Source organism: Sorex araneus, chromosome 5 (genome assembly GCF_027595985.1).
Source record: "Sorex araneus isolate mSorAra2 chromosome 5, mSorAra2.pri, whole genome shotgun sequence".
NCBI classification, from domain to species: domain Eukaryota; kingdom Metazoa; phylum Chordata; class Mammalia; order Eulipotyphla; family Soricidae; genus Sorex; species Sorex araneus.
Genome location: NC_073306.1, coordinates 104285724 through 104305916, shown reverse-complemented (window position 1 = coordinate 104305916; position 20193 = coordinate 104285724). Strand labels below are relative to the sequence as shown.

The window sequence follows — 20193 nt, the reverse complement described above, 5'->3', positions numbered from 1 at the left end:
CCCCCATCCTTCCCGCGCCCCCAAGTTTGTGCCTGCTTAATGAATAGTCCTCATATTATGGCTGACACCACGCCGCCCTACGAGAAAAAAGGATATTTCCAGTCCTCGGCCGGCGTGGGGCTATGGCTTAGTTCAGTCCGGAGACATGGCTGCAAGTAGTTTCTGGAACCGGAAGTAGTCTAGTTAGGCTCCGGATTCTGGTTGATCAGCAGCATCTCGGCCACACAAAAGTGTGGCCACCGGGGTCGAGTCTCGGCGCAGCATGCGCTGGTATCGGCCCGAGACTTCCCAAGCGTCCCGCTGTTCGAAGTATATAGTTTTTTTTTCCCCCCTCCCATTCCCACGCCTCTAAGTTCGTGCCTGCTTAATAGACTTCATAATATGGTGGACACCACACAGCGTTTCTCCCAGAAAAGGGAAAAGAACCGAGAAAGAAGGATATTTCCTCACCTCGGCCGGTGTGGGGCTTTGGCTTAGTTCACAGTCTAAAGAAATAGCTGCTACTTTGATTACCTTCAATATTTCAACAAAAAACTCGGTACTATTATTTGGAGTTTCCCCCCACAGTAAGACCTGCTAAAAAGGAACCTTTTCACGTTGCTGACAATCAGGAGATATTAGGTCGTGTGGCTGCGACAGCAGCCGCGCGGTTTGGGATTTCTATATGAAGTCCAGGGAAAATTCTTTTGGTAAATGCATCACTGCAATCTTTTACTTCCCTTTTTTGGTGCTCATATGATGGAGAAGCCTGGAGAGAAGAACCGTGCCCCGCTGGAGGCCCATGGGCCAGTAGCTCCAATCACACAGTTTGGAGGCATTTTTGGGGTGCTGCTCGTGTCCAAAGGAGTTCAGTTGCCTCCGGGGTCGAGCTCGCGAGGCGGCAGAAAAGCTAATTTTCTTAACTTTTTATGTTCTCCAAATAGTTATTTTTTGGACTACCTCTAACTATATATTGCATGTTTCTAATACCTTTTAGAGAATAAGTATAATTATAAGTAACTTTTTCTTAACTTTTATTCAAGCCTGCATATACTTGATGTATTCCTCATGAATTAGCTGATCAGTCCTTTTCATTATTTGAATAGTGTAAAATTTAAAAAGTACATTGGGACTTTTTATGCTCCCAGTGTAGATTGATGGATTGTCAAGAGTCCTTTACATAAGTTTGTTTATTTGCACAGTTTTCTTAAAGAAAATCTACGTTTTTTCAAAACAGAGCATTTCAGAAATTTTCTTTTTATAGAGTTTTTTTGCTTGTTTGTTTTTTAATTGAACCCTCCCTTGGCTAGATAGTACAGTGGTTAGGCCATTTGCCTCATACATGTTTTACTTGGGGTTTGATCCCTCGAACCATATATCATCCTCAAAACCTTGCCAGGAGTTATCCCTGAATTCAGAACCTGGAGTAAACTCTGAGCACCACTGGGTGTGGCTCCTCCCTTTGCCCTCACTGTATCTGCCCCCCCCTTCCAAAAAAAAATAATAATAAAAGAATGAAACAGGGGCCTTTCTCCAGTGCTCAGAACCCTGTGGGCCACTCTTAGTAACACTAGCCTTAGTGTATGGATCCAGAAGTTCTGAGTGCCCCCAGAAATCCACATTATGCCTGGCATCAAAGTCAATGTGCTGCATACTATTAAGCTGTCTCTCTAGCCCCTTAGAATGTTTTACCAGATTACAACGTCAAAATGCATGCCTCTGGGCCACGGCAATTGCACAGTAGGCTGTGTGCGCAGGCTGACTCATGCTCAGTCTCTGGCACCCAGGTTCCCTGAACCTGCCAGGGGTAACCCCTGAATGCTGAGCCAGAAGTAAGTCCTGAGCATGGCTTGGTGTGGCCACAAAAAACTCAAAACAAAAAGTGACAAAAAGATGCATGACTAATTTAGACTTGTGATTATTTAGAGTCTATAAGCAAAAACTGATTTTTAAAGTGGTCAGGTATTCTCTGTCTTCTTTGTCTCTTTCAACTTCATTTACTTTTTAACTATGTTTCTTCTACCTTTTCCAGTTTTCTACTCAATTCTCCTTGGTGGAGAAGATGGATGCAAAAGAGGAGGTGTGAGTAAGTTCTTTATTCTCTCTGCATCTATTAACATTGCATCATCTTTTCCATGCAATTTTCTTCTTAGTTCATCCTTTTACAATTTTGTAGTGAGCCTTTTTAGTTTCCCTTTAAATTATTTATAAATTTAGCTGCAACAGTATTCTTTCATGAATTTTGATGTTAATTTTTTTCCCGCCCGCCCTTTGATGTTAATTTCTAAAATATTACTTACATTTCATTATTTTTATGTATGTTATTTTTCAATCTAAGCATACAGTATGTGGCTATAATGTTTCAGTGACTGGCCGCATGGCGCCCTTCATTCAGCACACCTCTGTGTGTGTGTGTGTGTGTGTGTGTGTGTGTGTGTGAGAGAGAGAGAGAGAGAGAGAGAGAGAGAGAGAGAGAGAGAGAGAGAGAGAGAGACAGAGAGACAGAGAGAGACAGAGAGAGAGAGAGAGAGAGAAAACTAGTAGCTAATTTTAATACTTCTTGATTTTTAAAATTTATTAACTTGCAGTATTCATTTTCTTTCTTTTTGGCCATACCTGTGTGGTTTTTATTCATAGTTATTCCTGGCTTTAACTTAGTGCTCAGGGTACTGTGTGATGCTGAGGCTCCCATGTGCTTCAGCCATTTGAACCATTTCCCCAGCCTCCAAGTCTTAATTTGTTAGTCTTAATTCCATAGTTTGTTGACCTTGCTAAATTGATACAGATCTGGAAGTATATTGAAAATATAAAGTTCATCTTTGGATAAGTAATACTTGACATTAGTAACACAGAATATCCTGGGAATGTCCAGTGAGTTTCTTGTTGACACCTTTACAGATCATACTTTTCCTTTTTCTTTCTTTCTTATTTATTTTATGTTGCTAGGGATTGAACCTAGGATCTTACACATATGAGGCATGTGCTTATGAACTTTACTTCTGAGTCACATTCCTTGACCCAAGATCATCTTATTTTCTTAAAACAGCTTGAGTGGTCTACTTCCCTTTCCCTTTTCCTTGTGTTAATTTCAAATATTTTTTAATCATTGCAAAAGTATTTCATAGCAAGACCCCACTCCCCTATCCCTGCAGTACGGGAGAGATCCAGAATGAACATGGTATATGGAATTTATTTTATTTTTTAATTTCATTATTTTTTTTTTAATTCTTTTATTGATTCACCATGTGGAAAGTTACAAAGCTTTCAGGTTAAAGTCTCAGTTATACAATGCTCAAATGCCCATCCCTTCACCAGTGCACATATTCCACCACCAAGAATCACGATATACCTCCCCCCTTGGTATATGGATTTTAAACAGAAAATTGCCCTTTGGTGTAAGACAGGTTCACAAGACTGAAGAAACCAATCTACAGGGCTTTGCCAACAAGCATAAATTGAAAATTTCTCTGAGACACACAAGAAGCTAATAGAACACTTTCAAAGTAAGGGGCATGAGTTTTTTAGGTTTTTTGTTTCTTTATGGAGGCTTCCCAAGTAGTACTTCTATAGGCCAGTCCCAGCAATACTTGACAAATGGGACACATCTGGAGCCGCTATCAGGGATCGAAATGAGGTACCTGCACATGCTTTCACCTCTGAGCTTTATCTTCTGCCATATTGAGGATGTTATAATGTATCTATCAGGCTGCTGAAATGCAAATTAAGAGATGAGAATATAGCAGAATATAGCTGTGATTCTGGAACTCTTGGTAATTATTTCATACTTTGGAGCATATTGTGGCTGGGGTTTAGTTCTAAACTCTGGGTTCTTTTTTCTTCAGTAAGATATTTTAAAAATAATTCTTTTTCCATTATGTTTCATACGTAGCTATAATTTTATTTGCTCAGTACAAAGGATTTAATAGATTGTATACAGGCAAGTGATCACAGTGATAAAGGCAAATGGGGTTTGGTGTTGTTGCTTAATGATAGAGGGCATACTTGCATGATGTGAAGTCCTGGGGTTATATCCGTTGCACTGAAAAAAGAAAAATAGCAAGAGGAAAGAGAAGTGTGTTCTGCTCTCTTCTCCCCAGTTCACTTCCTCATCCTGGTTTTGGGACACACTTTGTTGTATTTAGGGTTTGTGTCTGGCTCTGTGCACAGGGATAACTCCTGGCAGTGCTTGGGGGAATCATTTGTGGTTGTGGAAATTGAACTGGGGTCAGCTGCATGAAAGGCCTTACTTCCTGTACTGTCTCTCCAGTGTGAGAAGTATACTTGAATGAAAAATGCTGACATATTCTTTGTAAATCTACACAGTTACTTTTCTATTACTGTGTATTTAGTGGTAAATTATTACAAGCCTTTTTAATTTTAAGATTCTAGGTTCATAGTAGTGTGGGGGGTGGGTAGCGGCTGCATCCAGCTGAACTCTGAGACTTTTCTCACATATTGCTCATGATCATGCAGTGCCTGCGATCAAACCTGATTCTCCCTCATACAAACCATGGGCAATAGTTAATAGTATTTTTAAATCAGTTTTCTTTTCATGTGTTTCTTGTGAGACATCTGTTTGTGGATATTAGAATGGAGATAGTCGTCGTCATCATCTTATTTCTGGCTGTTGGGTCATATCCAGCGATGCTCAGGACTTTTTACTCCTGGTATTGCTTGCCCCCAAAGAACATATGGGATGCTAGGACTGAACCTGGGTCAGCTGCATGCAAGACAAATGTCCTACCCACTGTACTATGGCTCCGGCCCCTAGTCTTCTTTCTTTTAGGAAAGGGTCAAATGTTAATTTTAGATGTTGGCACTTTCATATTATCCTGTTTTGTAGTGATGGCTTGGCCTATATTATAAATTATTGGAATGTACATATTGAGAAAAGCAGGTATTTAAAAATTAAAGTATGAACTATGATACAGATATTCTCATTAGGAGCTTTAGTATTTTTACTTTAGAAATTTGTAGGTAGGGGCTGGAGCAATAGCACAGCGGGTAGGGCGTTTGCCTTGCACGCGGCAGACCTGGGTTCGATTCGCAGCATCCCATATGGTCCCCCAAGCACTGCCAGGAGTAATTCCTGAGTGCATGAGCCAGGAGTAACCCCTGTGCATCGCTGGGTGTGACCCAAACCCCCCCCCCAAAAAAAAAAAAAGAAATTTATAGGTCGTAAGCAACCTCTGTACCTTTGAGATTTGATTCACTATTTCTTTTCTTTAAAAGTTTTGTAGATTGAATTTCTATTCTACCCCTACTTCTACAGAGATGTGGCTTGGGGGGGTGGGTGAGGAGGGGTGTTGGACCACACCTGGTTGTGCTCAGGGGTTACTCCTGGCTCTGTACACAGAAATTACTTCTGGCAGTGCTTGAGATCCATATGGAATGCTGGTGATTGACTCCCAGCTTGCCATGTGTAAGGCAAGCTGCCTACTTGGGATACTGTTATCTCCATACCTGAGATGTAGCTTCAGAAATATTTTTGTCCTATTTCCATCCAGTCCTGTGCCTTACTGTTACTGGGGTAGGGTAGGGTATGGCCAAAATGTCTGGTATAGTGTACACAGGGGTTTTCTGACTTAAGTACCCTCACTTATCTTTATACTTGCAGTGCTGTGCTTACGAGGAATCATGTACTTTCATTAGTTTTGCTGCTTCTAACACACCTTACTCCTGTGGTCTAAAGAGCACATACTGTAGTGATAATGGAGTTCCAGACAGCAGAGCTGCTGCACTGTGTTTGGTTCATGTGGGTAGTGCTGGGAATCAGACTCAAAGTGTTTACTTACACAGCAGTATTGAGCTGTTCCTTGGGCTGAGATTTAGGTGTTTATATTTGGAATCTCCCTCAGCTTTTTTTGGGGGGGGGGGGAAGTTTCATGTAGCAAGCTAATTTCAGGCAGGGATGAGGAGGACACTGGGACCAAGGTGGAGGGAAGTGGACACTCTGGTGGAGGGTGTGGTGCTGGAAATTTTATGTGTGAAACCATACCACTAACAGTTTTCTGAATCATGGTGCTTGAAATGTTTTTAAAAATTGTTATTCTGCTATGATATTACCTATTGCAATTATCAGCTGATGGAATGACATCTACTTTCTAGATTGTATATTTGTTTATAAGATGCACTAAGTTGACAAGATTGATCAATGCCATGAATTCTGAGAATATTTTACATTAAATAATAACTACCTTTAAAAACATCTTAAGTGAACAATTTTAGTATCAGTGATTCGAATTTTTTCTTCATTCTTTAGGATATATAGTTAGGTTTGTCACATCTCCTTTAGAACATTGCTTCTAATATTTCTACATTAATATAAAGTTTCTGCATTAACGTAAAGGTACAGGTACACAGAAAACTGTCTATTGGAACTTCCCAGCTTATATATAAGTTCTCTCTTAGACTCCTTTATTGATATCTTTAGACAAAGGAAAAATAGAAAAGTTAATTTAACAAGTTGATACTGGTGATACAGTTTGTATTGTTTGCCATCTGGCAACTTAATTCAATAAGGCCTACATTCTTCCATTAAATACAAATTTAAAAAAGGCCGGGGTGGCCATATGATACCCAGTGATATTAGATATCAGATCAAGGGATATACATCAAGAAGAAATCACACTCCTAAAGCTCAGCAAGGAAACACTGGCTTTGAAGGATGAAATGGAAGAGATGGGGCTAAGATAATATACAGGGCATTTCATCCCCTAAAAGCTGAATACATATTCTTCTTCAATGGCTGTTGGATGTTCTCCAAGATAGACCACATGCTAGGCTACAAAACATACCTCCATAAAATCAAGAAGATAGAATGGTATCAACAATCTTAGATCATGATGCACTGAAAATAGAAGTTAGTCACATAGAAATGGAGAATCAAATCAAAACACCTGGAAATAAATTGCTCACTATTGAACAACTGGTGGGTGAAAAAGGAAATCAAAGGATATCAAAAGATTCCTGGAAACATGAGAATGAGGACACACAATCTACCAGAACTTGTGGGATACAGGAAAACCAGTGTTAAGATGCAAGTTTATAGCTTTGCAAGCATTCTTCAGAAAGGAAGGGCCTACATAAATAACTTTGCTTAACTTACTGTAACTTGATATAGTAAAACATCATATGAAACTAATAGTCAAATACAGGAGGATTGGTCCATGGTTGGAATCTTGCCACCAAGATTGGTGGATGAAAGGAGTGCATTTAGGGCAAAGAAGGGACCGCTCTGACAGTGATACTTGATAATGCTCATTCTGGACAAGAGCTGAGTGCTGAAAAAAGGTGAAGTGATACACATTATAACCTTTCAGTACCTGTATTGCAAGCCACAATGCCTTAGAGTGGAGGACAGGAGAAAGGGAGGAAGAGAGGGAAGGGAGGGAAGGGGATAGGAGATTGCCATCATGGAAATAGAAGCAGATTATGTGGGGTTGTGTATTATTGAAACCCAATGATGAACAACTTTGTAATTGTTTATCGCATGATGAGCAAATGTTAAAAGGGCAAGAATAATTTAGGTTTGCTCTTTAGTCTGTGTTCTTCCTTTAAGATGCATCTTACTTTCTTCATATTTCCTTTCTTATGTTTCTTTGCTTGCTTATTCACTCTGGAAAAGCCTTTGTTGTCTCGTGAAATGTGCTTTTTTCTTTCTCTTTCCTATATCTTTCTAAATAAGTTTCAGTAAAAACTGTTGTGCTTCACCAAGACAAAAAGCAATTTAAATTATCAGTAAGTAAATTAATTTAAGGTGTATGGCAGTTTTTTCTATTTATGAACCAGTTTAATACACCATTTTACATATTTCTTGGTAGTCTTCCTGCTGTGACATCAAAGTGTGAGCCATTGATAAACACATGGTCCATGGAACAGAGGACAAACATTTCTAAGCTACAATATGATTGTACAGTTATCAGTCTTGTAGAAATGTATTATTTTGATTAGCAGTTTTAACTGAAAAGTGTGTGCTTTTTAAATTTTTTAGTAAGTTATATCAGTTTTAAAAAATTACATAAAGAAGTTTCATGTATTACATATTGCATATTTTTATAAGTAAAGGAGGCCTATCACATATACATCTTTTTGCTTTTTCATATTTTGTGTGTTAGGAAGTTATTTAATCCTTTAGACTTATTTAAAATAATAGTAAACAATATATGTTTCATACTGGGTGAAATAGTAACTCTATTAGTAACTCAAAAAGTCGACACTTTTAAGGAACTACTAAGCATTACATTCTTTTATTTACCGGCATTAAAACATTTTTTTTTTAACTTGTTTTGAATTTTGTGATCAACCTGAGGGTGCACAGGGGTTTCTAATGACTCTGCATTCAGGAATTACTCATGGTGGTACTCAGGGGACCATATTGTATCCCAAGGTATGTTGTTGATTGCAGGGCAAGAACCCTACCCCTTGTACTTTGTCTCCTGCCCCAGCCAGTATTTTTTTAAATGTAGAAGTAACTCTTTACAGATTTGCATTGCCATGCTAGTCTTCATTATTATTCTAATTTTAGTATATATTTGCTGACGTGTGCACTTAACTACTAAATTACTGGTTCTCATAGCTAAGACAAAAATCCTTAAACTTGTATAGGCAGTCCAAAAATCACTGTGCTCCCCTTACTTGATATGCCAAGAGTGTAAAATCCTGACAGCTTTACCTGTGCTATTTTCAGTGTTTTTGAAGTGAGCAACAGTGAAGGATGAGATGAGTTTCCTTAGAAAGAGTAGACTTGCTTCCACTTTCTATAAAAATAGAAATACTCCTAAGGTCTTCTCCTCTAACCAAACTCTCCATGCCCAGGTGTCCTTACTGGACTTTTGGCATCCTGCCCATGGGGAGTCAGAATAAAGAGCATACTGATTTACTAAATATTTAATAAAAATTTAATAAATATCTAATAAAATGCTTTAACAAATAAGTAGCTTTTGGTGTAAGTTTTTAAAAATCTTAGGAGTTTTATGTTTTTGGCCCATGAAGCCAGTAAAAGCTAGTTTATTAACATACGTATTTTAATTTCTTTTTATAGTCAGCTCTAAAGCTCTTAATTTTTTGTTCTTGTTGTTTTTTGTTGGGGGGCTACAACGAGGAATCAACGAGGAATCCCTCCTGGAGGACTTGGAGGACCATGAGAGTTGCTGGGGTTTAAACCCAGGCTGGTAGTGTGAAAATTAAGTGCCCTACCTCTTGTACTATCTCTCCAGCCCTTATGAACTCATAGTTTGAAGGCAGGTTTGTCAGACAGCAAAGGATATATAGAATTGTAGTTTCCTTTTATACCCAAGGTCTAGTAGAGCCCTGAAACTGACAGCAACATCCCAAGATGGCATATTTCTGCTGAAACCTTTTATTTTATATCAAGGGCTTTAAACCTGAAATAAGTTACATAGTTTTTCTGTCCTTTATGGTTGGGAAGTGTTTACAAGTCTTCGCTCTTCAGCTGCTTGCCTGAAATACTTTGTTAACAAAGTAGTTTTACTGTATGAGGATGATAAAAGCAAAGTGGTGCTCATATATTGTTTTTCTTTTTTCCTTTGTTTGAGATGGGGGCACATCTTGTGTTCAGAGGTTATTCTTGCTTGGCATGATGCTCAGGGCTCACTCTTTTTTTTTTTTTTTGAGGCTTGCCCCCAACAGTGCTCAAGGCACACTCCTGTCTCTGTGCTCAGGAACCACTCCTGGCAGAGTTCCCAGGACCATATGGGACATTGGAGATTGAACCTAGGTCCGCTGCATGCAATATTAAGTGCCTTACCTGCTCTACTACGGCTACTTAAGGGTCACTCCTGTGTAGCTTGAGGGGTCATGTAGTGCTGGGATCAAACCCAGGCCTCCTGCAGACAAAGCATGTGTTACTGCACTGGAGCAGTCTCATCAGCACTTGTTCAGATTTTCTTAAGCATTGTTTCAACTTTTTTTTTCCCAAAAATATGTTTGTATCACAGTTTAATAATTAAAAAGGATAATCTTTATAAGCTTTCAAGTATTGGGAAAATTGGTATACTTTGTATCTAACCCCTAACGGTATTTATTTTAGCAGGATTACCATATTTTGGATTCCTACTTAGAACTCATGTGGATAAGTTATCGAATTAGCTAATCAACAGAACCACAGAAATTTCAAAATTAAACATAATTTTTACTTATGTGTGCCTTGCACAGCCAACTGGAATTTGATTTCTGGCACCCTTAGTGGTCCCCTGGGCCCTATCAGGAATGATGCCTCTACGCAAAGCCAGGAGTAAGTTCTGAGCATCACTGGTATTATCCAATGTATGCCCCACCCCTAGCCCCTACATAAAGGGAAAAAAGTGCTAAGTAGCAGGGTCTTATTGGAGCAAAGCTACTAAATTGTTAGTGATTGCTCGCTCTCAAAAAATAAAAGTTTGATGTGATTATGACAGAGACCATATTTCGGTTTGCAAAGCCTGTTTGGTCTTTTATAGGAATTGGTAATTTATCTCTGCTTCCAGAATCATTTTTGAAGATACACTTCATTAGTTTTTATATTCAGGGGCAATGGCCATTTTATTCTGACCAACATTGTGTAAATTGCTTTTCCTGAAAAAACCATGGCTTATTCCTACCATACATTTTTTGCCACACCCAGCAGTGCTCAGGGCTGACTCCTGGCATAGTGCTTCGGGATCCTTCCTAATGGGGTTCAGAGTATTGTATGGAATACCCTGTTTTAAACCTGGGTCACCCACGTGCAAGGCAGTTGCCCTACCCACTGTACTATCCCCCTGACCCCTTATTTATTTTATGGTTTTGGAGCTGTACTGTACATTGCTTAGGAGTTATACCTGACTCACTGTTCAGCAGTTACTCCTGGCATTACTTTGCAGCAAGCCCATATACTAGTAAAGATCAAACTCAGCTTTCTAGCATACAAAGGTGGGCAAACTAGCTTTTTGAACTATCTTCCCAATCCTTATTCCTTTGTAGTTTATTTTAACTTAGTTTTATGTTGTCGCATTTTTGTCTTTGTCCTCCTTTTCTTCTCCACCTTCATACCCCACACCCCCCAGAAGCCCCAGTTCCACTGCTCCTTTTCTCCCCTCCCCTATGTGGTGCCAGTATACCCAGGTTAGTTGCACGGGAACAAATTCCTTACCTAGCATATTTTATCTCCCAGCTTCACCCTTGTTTATCTTTTAATGGCTTCTATTTTGAAGTATTATGATTTTGTATTGTTGAAGGAATTTTGTTTTCTTTTTCATAGGTATATGTGGAATTTGATGATCTTGAATGGGATAAACGAGAGTGGGTCAAAGTTTACGAAGATTTTTCAACCTTCTTGGTGGAATACCACTTAATTTGGGCCAAGAGGAACAACCCTAGACAGACTCAGGGAACAAAGGGCAAGCAGATTCAGTGGCCTGCATTGGTAAGATTTATTACTGTTACATTAAATATTCTTTATTTATTTTAAAAGACTAAAAGCAGAATGTGTTTATATTTCTCTTGATGATTATTAATTTCAAAGTACTGCAGAAATTTCAAAATACTTTTTTATTTTAAGGTATGTTTTGTTAGTATTCTTACTCATATTTGGTTCACAAATAGTTTGATTCTGCTAGGTGAAATATATAAATAGAATTAAAGGTGGCTAAGACATACTTGACTGGTTTTGTCAAACAGTTTTGCTGAATGAAACTTTTCTGGTAGATGATGAGAGAATATTTTGAGCAAAGCATTCGATAACTTTTTTTTGGTTTATTGAAATTGGTCAGAATATAGTATATCATTATCAGTAACAGTAGATGATTATTGTGTAATAATTTAGTTATTGTATAGTCATTCAAGTAATAGTTATTGTGTAGTAATTTAAGTAACAAAAGTATAACATCCATTTAAGAAAATATAGTAGATTTTATTGACTCCAGTTAATTTGAAGTTTTATGGAAGAAACATTTTTATATTTTATTTTATTTTTATAAAATTGTTCATTATGATTTATTACATTCAGTATTCCAACACGAAGCTCACCACCATTACATCTTCACACCACTGTTACTATTTTCCCAAACAGCACCCAAGCCTGCCCCAAAAGCAGGCCCAAAATGATTTATTTTGTATTACTTGATATGATTAATTTGCTGAAAATGATCAGAAAAGATTTCCTTAGGGGAGAATATGCGTGAAGATTGTTGTGTCTCACCCTGGTGCCATCAAGTTCTTGTATAAGAGTATTAACTTGTTACAGGTGAAAGAAACACATTAAATATGATTATTGTATTAGGGGATAATGCCACCTTTGTTTAATCATTGCTACTTCTATTTTCTGACAAGTGTCTAGCATATAGTTGTTATGCATTATACATACAAATAAATTTTATACCACCAATATCAAATATTTTAGAAGCCAACTACTGGGGTCAAAGTAGATGTTGAGGCACTTTGCTTTACATTCTGCTTGACCCCAGCTTGAAACTACAGCACCACATGTGGTCTCTGAGGACTGCTGGGGTTACTCCTAAGTTTGCTTAACCATTTGTGCTCATGGATAGTCCCTGAGGATGATCCCCCAGGACCAACCATCCCTAAGCACAGCTGTTAAGACAGCTATTTACAAAAAAATAGTATAAATATCCTCTTTTTAGCTTCATAACTCTTAAACAGCTTGGAAAAAGTTTTATTTGTTTTTTGGGGCCACATTCAGTGACGCTCAGGAGTTACTCCTGGCTCTGCACTCAGGAATCACTCCTGGCTGTCCTAGCTGTGCTGAGGGACCATCCAAGATGCCAAGGATTGAATCCCTGGTTGTTCGGGTACAAGGCAAATGCCCTACCCATTGTACTATCTCTCTGCCCCCCAACTTTTACAAGGAACTGCCATGCTACTTTCCACAGTAGATATGTTATTTTATTTTCTTATCAACCCTTGGTGTTTTTACTTTGGAACGTAGGCATTGCTGGATATTGAATCCAGGTCTTATTCATACATGTGACGCATGTATTCCTACCAACAAGTTATAGTTCTAGTACTCCAGTATTACTTCTTTTGTAATTGTTGTCTGAATGGGTGTGAGATAGTATCTCCCTCTAGTTTTGATTTGAGTTCCCTAGTGCTTAGTAATTTTGAGCACTTTCTTCATGTACCTAATGGCAACTTGTTGATCTTTTCTGGAGAAATGTCTATTCAAGTCCTTTGTCTACTTCTAAATTGAATTGTCTTTAGTTGTTCAATTTAAGGAGTACTATAGATAAATCTGGGTTATGACTTCATACCATGTGTGTGATTTGAATTATAACCTCTATCATGCGTTAACTACATTTGGTGGATTATCTGCTTATTCTACTCTATACTCTTTTTGTTTTTTTTTCAACGGAAAGGAATTGGACATCTTAGGTCAATGGACATGCTGCATATATCAAAGATGGACATTGCATCATACTACATTGACTTTTGATGTACATAAATTTAAATTTTTTATCAAGTCAAGTTTGTTTTTTTCTGTATATTTATGCTGTATCAGAAAGATTTCCAAATATAGTATTATAAAACTTGTTTAAGTTTTCTTCTAAGAATTGTTTAGGTATTATGTTTTTGGTGTTTGGTTCATTTTTTGTTAAACTAAGCATTTAGCTTCTTTCGGTTGTGAATATTCAGTTTTCCTAGCACCATTTTTGAAAAGGATGTTGTTTCTCTGTTGAAAGGTTTGTAGCCTTTGTCCAGAGTATTGCATTTTGGGAACCAGAAGATAGTACGTACAGTGAGTAAAGCCTTGGATGTAGCTCACCTGAATTTGATCACTGACCCCACATATGTCCTCCAAGCCCTGTTATAGTGATCCCTGAGTGTCAGGAGTAAGCCCTGTGTAGCACTGAGTGTCACTCCCAAATTAAAAATAAATAGATAGGGGCCGAGCGATAGCACAGCGGGTAGGGCGTTTGCCTTGCACGCGGCCGACCCGGGTTCGATCCCCGGCATCCCATATGGTCCCCCAAGCACTGCCAGGAGTAATTCCTGAGTGCAAAGCCAGGAGTAACCCCTGAGCATCCCTGGGTGTGACCCAAAAAGCAAAAAAAAAAAAAAAATAGATTAAATAGGAACAATAGCACAGCAGGTAGGCCGTTTGCCTTGCATGCAGCCAACCAGGGTGCGGCCAACCAGGGTTCAATTCCTTTGTCCTTCTCAGAGAGCCAGGCAAGCTACCAAGAGTATCCGGCCCACACAGCAGAGCCTGGCAGTCTACCTGTGGAGTATTCGATATGTGAAAAACAGTAACAACAAGTATCACAATAGAGACTGGTGCCTGCTCCAGCAAATTGATGAACAGTGGATGACAGTGCTGCAATGCTAAAGATTGTACTTTGTAGATACTTTTTTTTTTTTTTTTTTTAATAAACGCGAGTTGAAGGTTTGTGGCAACTCTCCCATCAAACATCTTCTGGTGCTATTTTCTAGCAGTTTATGCTCATTTTGTCTCTGTCAGAATTATGGTATCTACATTTTTCATTTTAGACATAATACTGCTGCATAGGGGCGAGAGAGATAGTGTAGTGGTTAGGAGCTTGCCTTGCATGCAACTCAGATTCAGTCTCTGGCATCCATTATGATCCTCTGAGCCTGCAGGAGTGATTTCTGAGTGCAGGGCCAGGAGTTACCTAAGTACCGCTGTGTGGCCCAAAAACAGAACAAAAAAAAAACCAGAAAAAATTACTGTTGTGTATTTTGTAAACCTGTACTCTAGCCTAAACATAACTCGCATACACTGGGGAACCCAAAACCATATGAGATGTTTTATTGTGATGTTTCTTTCACTGCAGTGCTCTGGAACTGAATTCTGTGTATGCAGTGGTTTAGTTTATTTCTGGGCTTTGCATTCTTTTTGAGGGGTGGGTGCAGGGGTGTGATTGAGCTATACCTAGTGGTGCCCAAGGGATTTTGATAGCACAGTGGGTAGGACTTGCATGCGTCCGACCCCGGTTCCATTCCTTCGTCCCTCTTGGAGAGCCTCGCAAGCTACCTCTCGAGAGTATTCTGCAGGGCAGAGCCTGGCAAGCTACCCGTGGTGTATTCGATATGCCAAAAACAGTAACAAGTCTCACAATAGAGACGTTACTGCTGCCCGTTTGAGCAAATCACTGAACAGAGGGACTACAGTGCTACAGCACTCAAGAGTGACCCCTGGTGGTACTTAGGAATCTGTATGCAGTACTAGGTATTCAAAACAGAGTCTGTGTGATGTGAGGCATGTACTTTAACCCCAATACTATATCTATGGCTCCTGAGGCCTACTATGTCTTTTTTTTTTTTTATGTCAGAACTATGCTGGTTTCCTGCTGTTATTGCTTCTGGGGATAGTACCCTAGAACTTATTACATACACGGCTTGTGCTCTACTGAGCTGCAAGCAATTATAGCAGTACCAGTTTTGATTATTACAGCTTTGTAATAAACTTTGAAATCAGGGGCTGGAGCGATAGCACAGCGGGTAGGGCGTTTGCCTTGCACGCGGCCGACCCGGGTTCAAATCCCAGCATCCCATATGGTCCCCTGAGCACCGCCAGGAGTAATTCCTGAGTGCAGAGCCAGGAGTAACCCCTGTGCATCGCCAGGTGTGACCCAAAAAGCAAAAAAAAAAAAAAAAAAAAAAAAAAAAAAAATAAACTTTGAAATCAGAGTGTGTGAATCTTCTAACATTTGTTTTACAAGATAGTTTTGGGCATTTGAAATCCTGTATGATCCCAAGATCAATTGAATTTTATGGTGGGTTTTTCTATTTACATACCAACCATTGTTGGACTTTGCATTGATAGGGATTATATTCATATATATGAATTGCTTTGGGTGGTATATGCCATTTTACTAGTGTTAATCACCCCATACATGAATACTGGATTTTTTTCATTTTTTATGTCTTTTAAAATTCTTCAATATTTTTGGGTTTTAACACATAAGTCAGAACCTTGGTGTATGGGTTATTTTTATTTTTATTTTTTTTCCAGTCATGGTTCTGGGGTGGAGATAGCTCCAATGATGTTCATACTCGGGACCATGCAGTGAGACTCAAGCCAGGGCCTCCTGCATATAGAGCATGCATTTCAGACTTTGTGAGGATTCTTCCTGATCTAATAGTGAGTTTTATTTCTTATGTTTATTTTAATTATGTGGGCACATCTGGTAGTGCTCTGGAGACACTGTGCTACCAGGGATTGAGTTCCTGCTTGTGGTATGTGCTGAGCTATCTCTGGCTCTGATCCTGCTTTTTAAGAATAATGTTTTCTTTCTTTCTTTCTTTCTTTCTTTCTTTCTTTCTTTCTTTCTTTCTTTCTTTCTTTCTTTCTTTCTTTCTTTCTTTCTTTCTTTCTTTCTATCAGTGGTAATAACTAGTAGATTTTAGCAGGTGTATGGCTTCGGTTGAAATGAACCATCTCTTTAATGTTTGACTTTGTAATGGTTAAAAAATTTTTTATTTATAAATAACTGGTAATTTAATATAACTGTAAACTTTTCATCTTTAAAAGTCTAGTAGAATAATCACTCTAAATGAGAACTTAAAGGCAATACAAATTAAGTTTTATATTTTTCATAAAGTATTCATATGCTTTATTTACTGCCATTATCTATAGTCATTGTATGTTTCCTTCTTGGCCCCCTGCTACCAACTTTCTTCTCTCCCACTGCATTTGTAAACTTTTATTATTTATTTTAACATCATTTTGTTTTGAATACCAAATAAATTTTAAAAAAGAGTTTTATTACTTAAGAGGTACAACATTTAGATGTTGCAATTTTATATCTGCTGATTTGATAGTTTAAAATTTTGTTTCATTGTCTAATTTGCATAACTTCAATTAATAGGACTACAAGCTATTAGGAGTTTGTGTGTTATATTTTTTTTCAATTGTTCGGGCTTTGTGGGTTTTTGTGTTTTATAGTAGTACAGGTATTTATTTGCTTTGTGTTTTATAGCAGTATAGGTATTAACAATACTTGGTACTTGTTTCATGGTTTGCTCAGTTAAGTATTGACTAACAGTTCTTTCTGAATTGTATGTTTTTATATAAAGAAAATCTATATGACAAAATACTTCAGTTTAGAGAGAATGTATTTTTTCTACATGTTTATTTGGCTGTATTAATGGATAGGTAAAATTTGAAATAATTCTTTTTATACTTTAAAAAATAATATTTCGTCATTTTGTTTTGCAAGTTCTGTTGTTTACCTATTTATAAAATGCTTATCATAGGTATCTGTAAGTGATATGAAATAGAATTATGAAAATGATGAAAAAGAATTTTAAGATTTGTATGGCAGAGTAAAATACAAATTTGAGAAATTTACGAATACATACAAGATGGTTAGAGAATGAAACATGGGAAAACTAGTTTAATTCTTTACAGACTTAATGTTTCTGATCCTGCACATGGAACTTGTTTTTATGTTTTTTTGTACATAAACAATTTTATTATCCTCTTTTCCAGTTGTTTCTTCCTCAGGTGATACTTGCTAAATATTAAATATTGGTTATAGCAGTTTACTTACTCTTAAAAATTAGTAATGTGTCTGTTGGTTCTTAAAATTATGACCGGACAAAAATCGAGATGGTATTACTTCATTAGCCTACTAAAGTATGTTTAGAAGTTTTTGAAATAAATAAAACATCAACGGAATGTGGAATACTCTTAACTCCTAATTACTTCACTGATGTTGTCTCATCTTTTGTTTCAGAAGCAAAACGTGTGGGAGCCACATTATGTAACATGCCTAAAGTGGTGTGCTTTTTTTTTTTTTTTTAAATTTGTATATGTGTGTGAGGTGGGGGGTAGGTGGGCATGAAAAATTGGTGGTGGTACCTTCCGAGGCCATCCTGGTGATAGAGGCCGAAATAATTTTATTTTAATCTAATTTACATAATGTCTTGTTAAATTTTATTTATTTTTAAAATAAAGTAAAATATGGTGAATTACAATTACCCGAACCAGAGAAAGGAAGTGTTGGCATTCATAATTGAAATCATCGAATTACCTACCTAACTGGGTTAGGGCCCTGGCTCCATCTCCTTTAGGGAAATCTTCTGTGGGGAGTGGGGCTTCGACCCTAACCCAGCTGGGCTGTAAAACTGCTGCATTTTCTAAATGGCAAAATTTTCTACTGCTTTTCTGCTGGCCCAGCCTTCCAGATCACCCCAACCAGAGTTAATCTTACCATCCTCTGCTCCTGTAGACCTTTGTACAACTCTGTTTTAACTGCTAGCCAGTCTGCTTTGTATTACAACTATTTGTTTGCATGTTTGTCTTTCCCTTCTAGATTGTAAGTTCTTTGAGGACAGGAAAGAACATGTCTGTAGTAAATCTTTGTATCTTTCATAGGAGTTTAGCACAGTGCTTTCCCTATATCTATTATAGTAAATAACTGCTCTTTTTTTGAGTGGTTGGGGTCACACCCAACAGTGCTCAGGGATTACTACTGGCTCTGCATTCAAAAATCACTCCTGGCTTGGGGGACATTTTTGTTGCCAGGGAATCAACCTGGGTTGGCTGTATGCAAGGTCAGGCTTTTTACCTGCTGTACTATTGCTCCAGATACCAAGTGTTCATTTTACTTTTTATTTAATTTTAATTTTATTATTTTATTTTATTTTTGCTTTTTAGGTCACACCTGGCGATGCACAGGGGTACTCCTGGCAGTGCTCAGGGGACCATATGGGTTGCTGGGAATCGAACCTGGGTTGGCCGCATGCAAGGCAAATGCCCTACTCGCTGTGCTATCACTCCAGCCCCCAAGTGTTCATTTTGAAGTGATGAATTTTCTTTGTCCCAGTTAATGAAAATGAACCTTCCTAGATGCATAAACAGTTTCCTGGCTTTCTATGCCAAAATCAAAGATTAGAAAAGCGTAACCAGCCAATTACCACCTTTAACGTGGCAAATAATAGTCAAAAAACAGTTAAAATGATGTTTGTAAGTGACTTTCATGTAGTCAAATATAAGTGTGATTCCTTGACTTGTCAAAGGGCAAATGGGTTATCTTTTAAATGTCACTGTCACTGTCATCCTGATGCTCATCGATTTGTTCCAGCAGGCAAGTAATGTCTCTCATTGTGAGACTTATTGTTACTGTTTTTGGCATATCCAGTACACCATGGGTAGCTTGCCAGGCTCTGCCGTGCAGGTTCGATACTCTCGGTACCTTGCCGGGCTTTCCGAGTGGGGCGGAAGAATCCAACACGGATCAGCCGCATGAAAGATAAATGCCCTACCGCTGTAGTAGGAAAGAACATGTTTATTGTTAGTCAAATATAGCACTGTAGCACTGTTGTCTCATTCATTGTTCATTGATTTGCTCAAGCGGGCACCGGTAATGTCTCCATTGTGACACTTGTTGTTACTGTTTTTGGCATATTGAATATGCCGGGGAGCTTGCCGGGCTCTCCGAGAGGGGCGGAGGAATCGAACTCGGGTCAGCTGCGTGCAAGGCAAACGTCTTACTTGCTGTGCTATTGCTCCAGCCCAGAAAAATATACTAGCCTGTAATAATTTACTTAACTTTTTAGATTGAGTTTTAGAAAGGATAGATATTTTCCCATTGCAATGCATTGTATTTTTCTAAGTTTATTCTGGTTTAACCATGAATTATGATTGGACAGCTCATAAACATGTAAGCCTTTTAAATATATTTTGTTTGTTTTTGGGTCACATCTAGCTGTGCTCCAGGCTTACTCCAGACTCTGCTCAGAGGTTACTCCTGACAGTACTTGGGGAACACTATGTGGTGATAGGCTGGACCTTGGGTTAACCATGTGAAAGGCAAGTGTATTACCACTATGCTATCTCCATCCTATCAGAGAGTATGCTTACTCTGAACTACAAGTTCAAAAAGAAAGACTTTTATTTATTTATTTTTTTGGCCAAAAAAATGTTTGTAGTCTTAAATTACAGAAGAGGGAGAGTAGATTGGTTTAAGGAAACAGCTTCCTATTCCAGCCTGAAGAGAGAACAAATAGCAAAGGAGGTAAGTTACTTGCCTTGCCATCCAGTTTTGATATTATACTCTTTATATGGTCCCCCAAGCGTTGCCAGGAAAGACCCCTGAACAAAGTGGAAGTAAAATGAATAAATCTTGATATTGGTACTAAAATTACGCATTTAGAAAACATTATAGAGGACCAGGGCTAGCCTATACTTGCCTTGTAGTGTGAGGGTCCATTGCCCCCCGCCCCCAAAATCCTCACTCAATATTAAACCAT

General features: G+C 38.3%; 1 protein-coding gene across 2 annotated transcripts in view; it reads left to right on the top strand.

Moving 5' to 3' along the window:
• JMJD1C (jumonji domain containing 1C) overlaps positions 1 to 20193 on the top strand; it is a 217069-nt gene that overhangs the window by 68479 nt on the left and 128397 nt on the right. For both annotated transcript variants that reach the window (XM_055138890.1, XM_055138889.1), the window contains exon 2: positions 11219 to 11383. Coding sequence is in view for 1 of the 2 variants with exons in the window: in XM_055138889.1 (XP_054994864.1) it covers positions 11219 to 11383 (165 nt within the window). In the remaining variant the exon portion in view is untranslated. The remainder of the gene's footprint in view (positions 1 to 11218; positions 11384 to 20193) is intronic.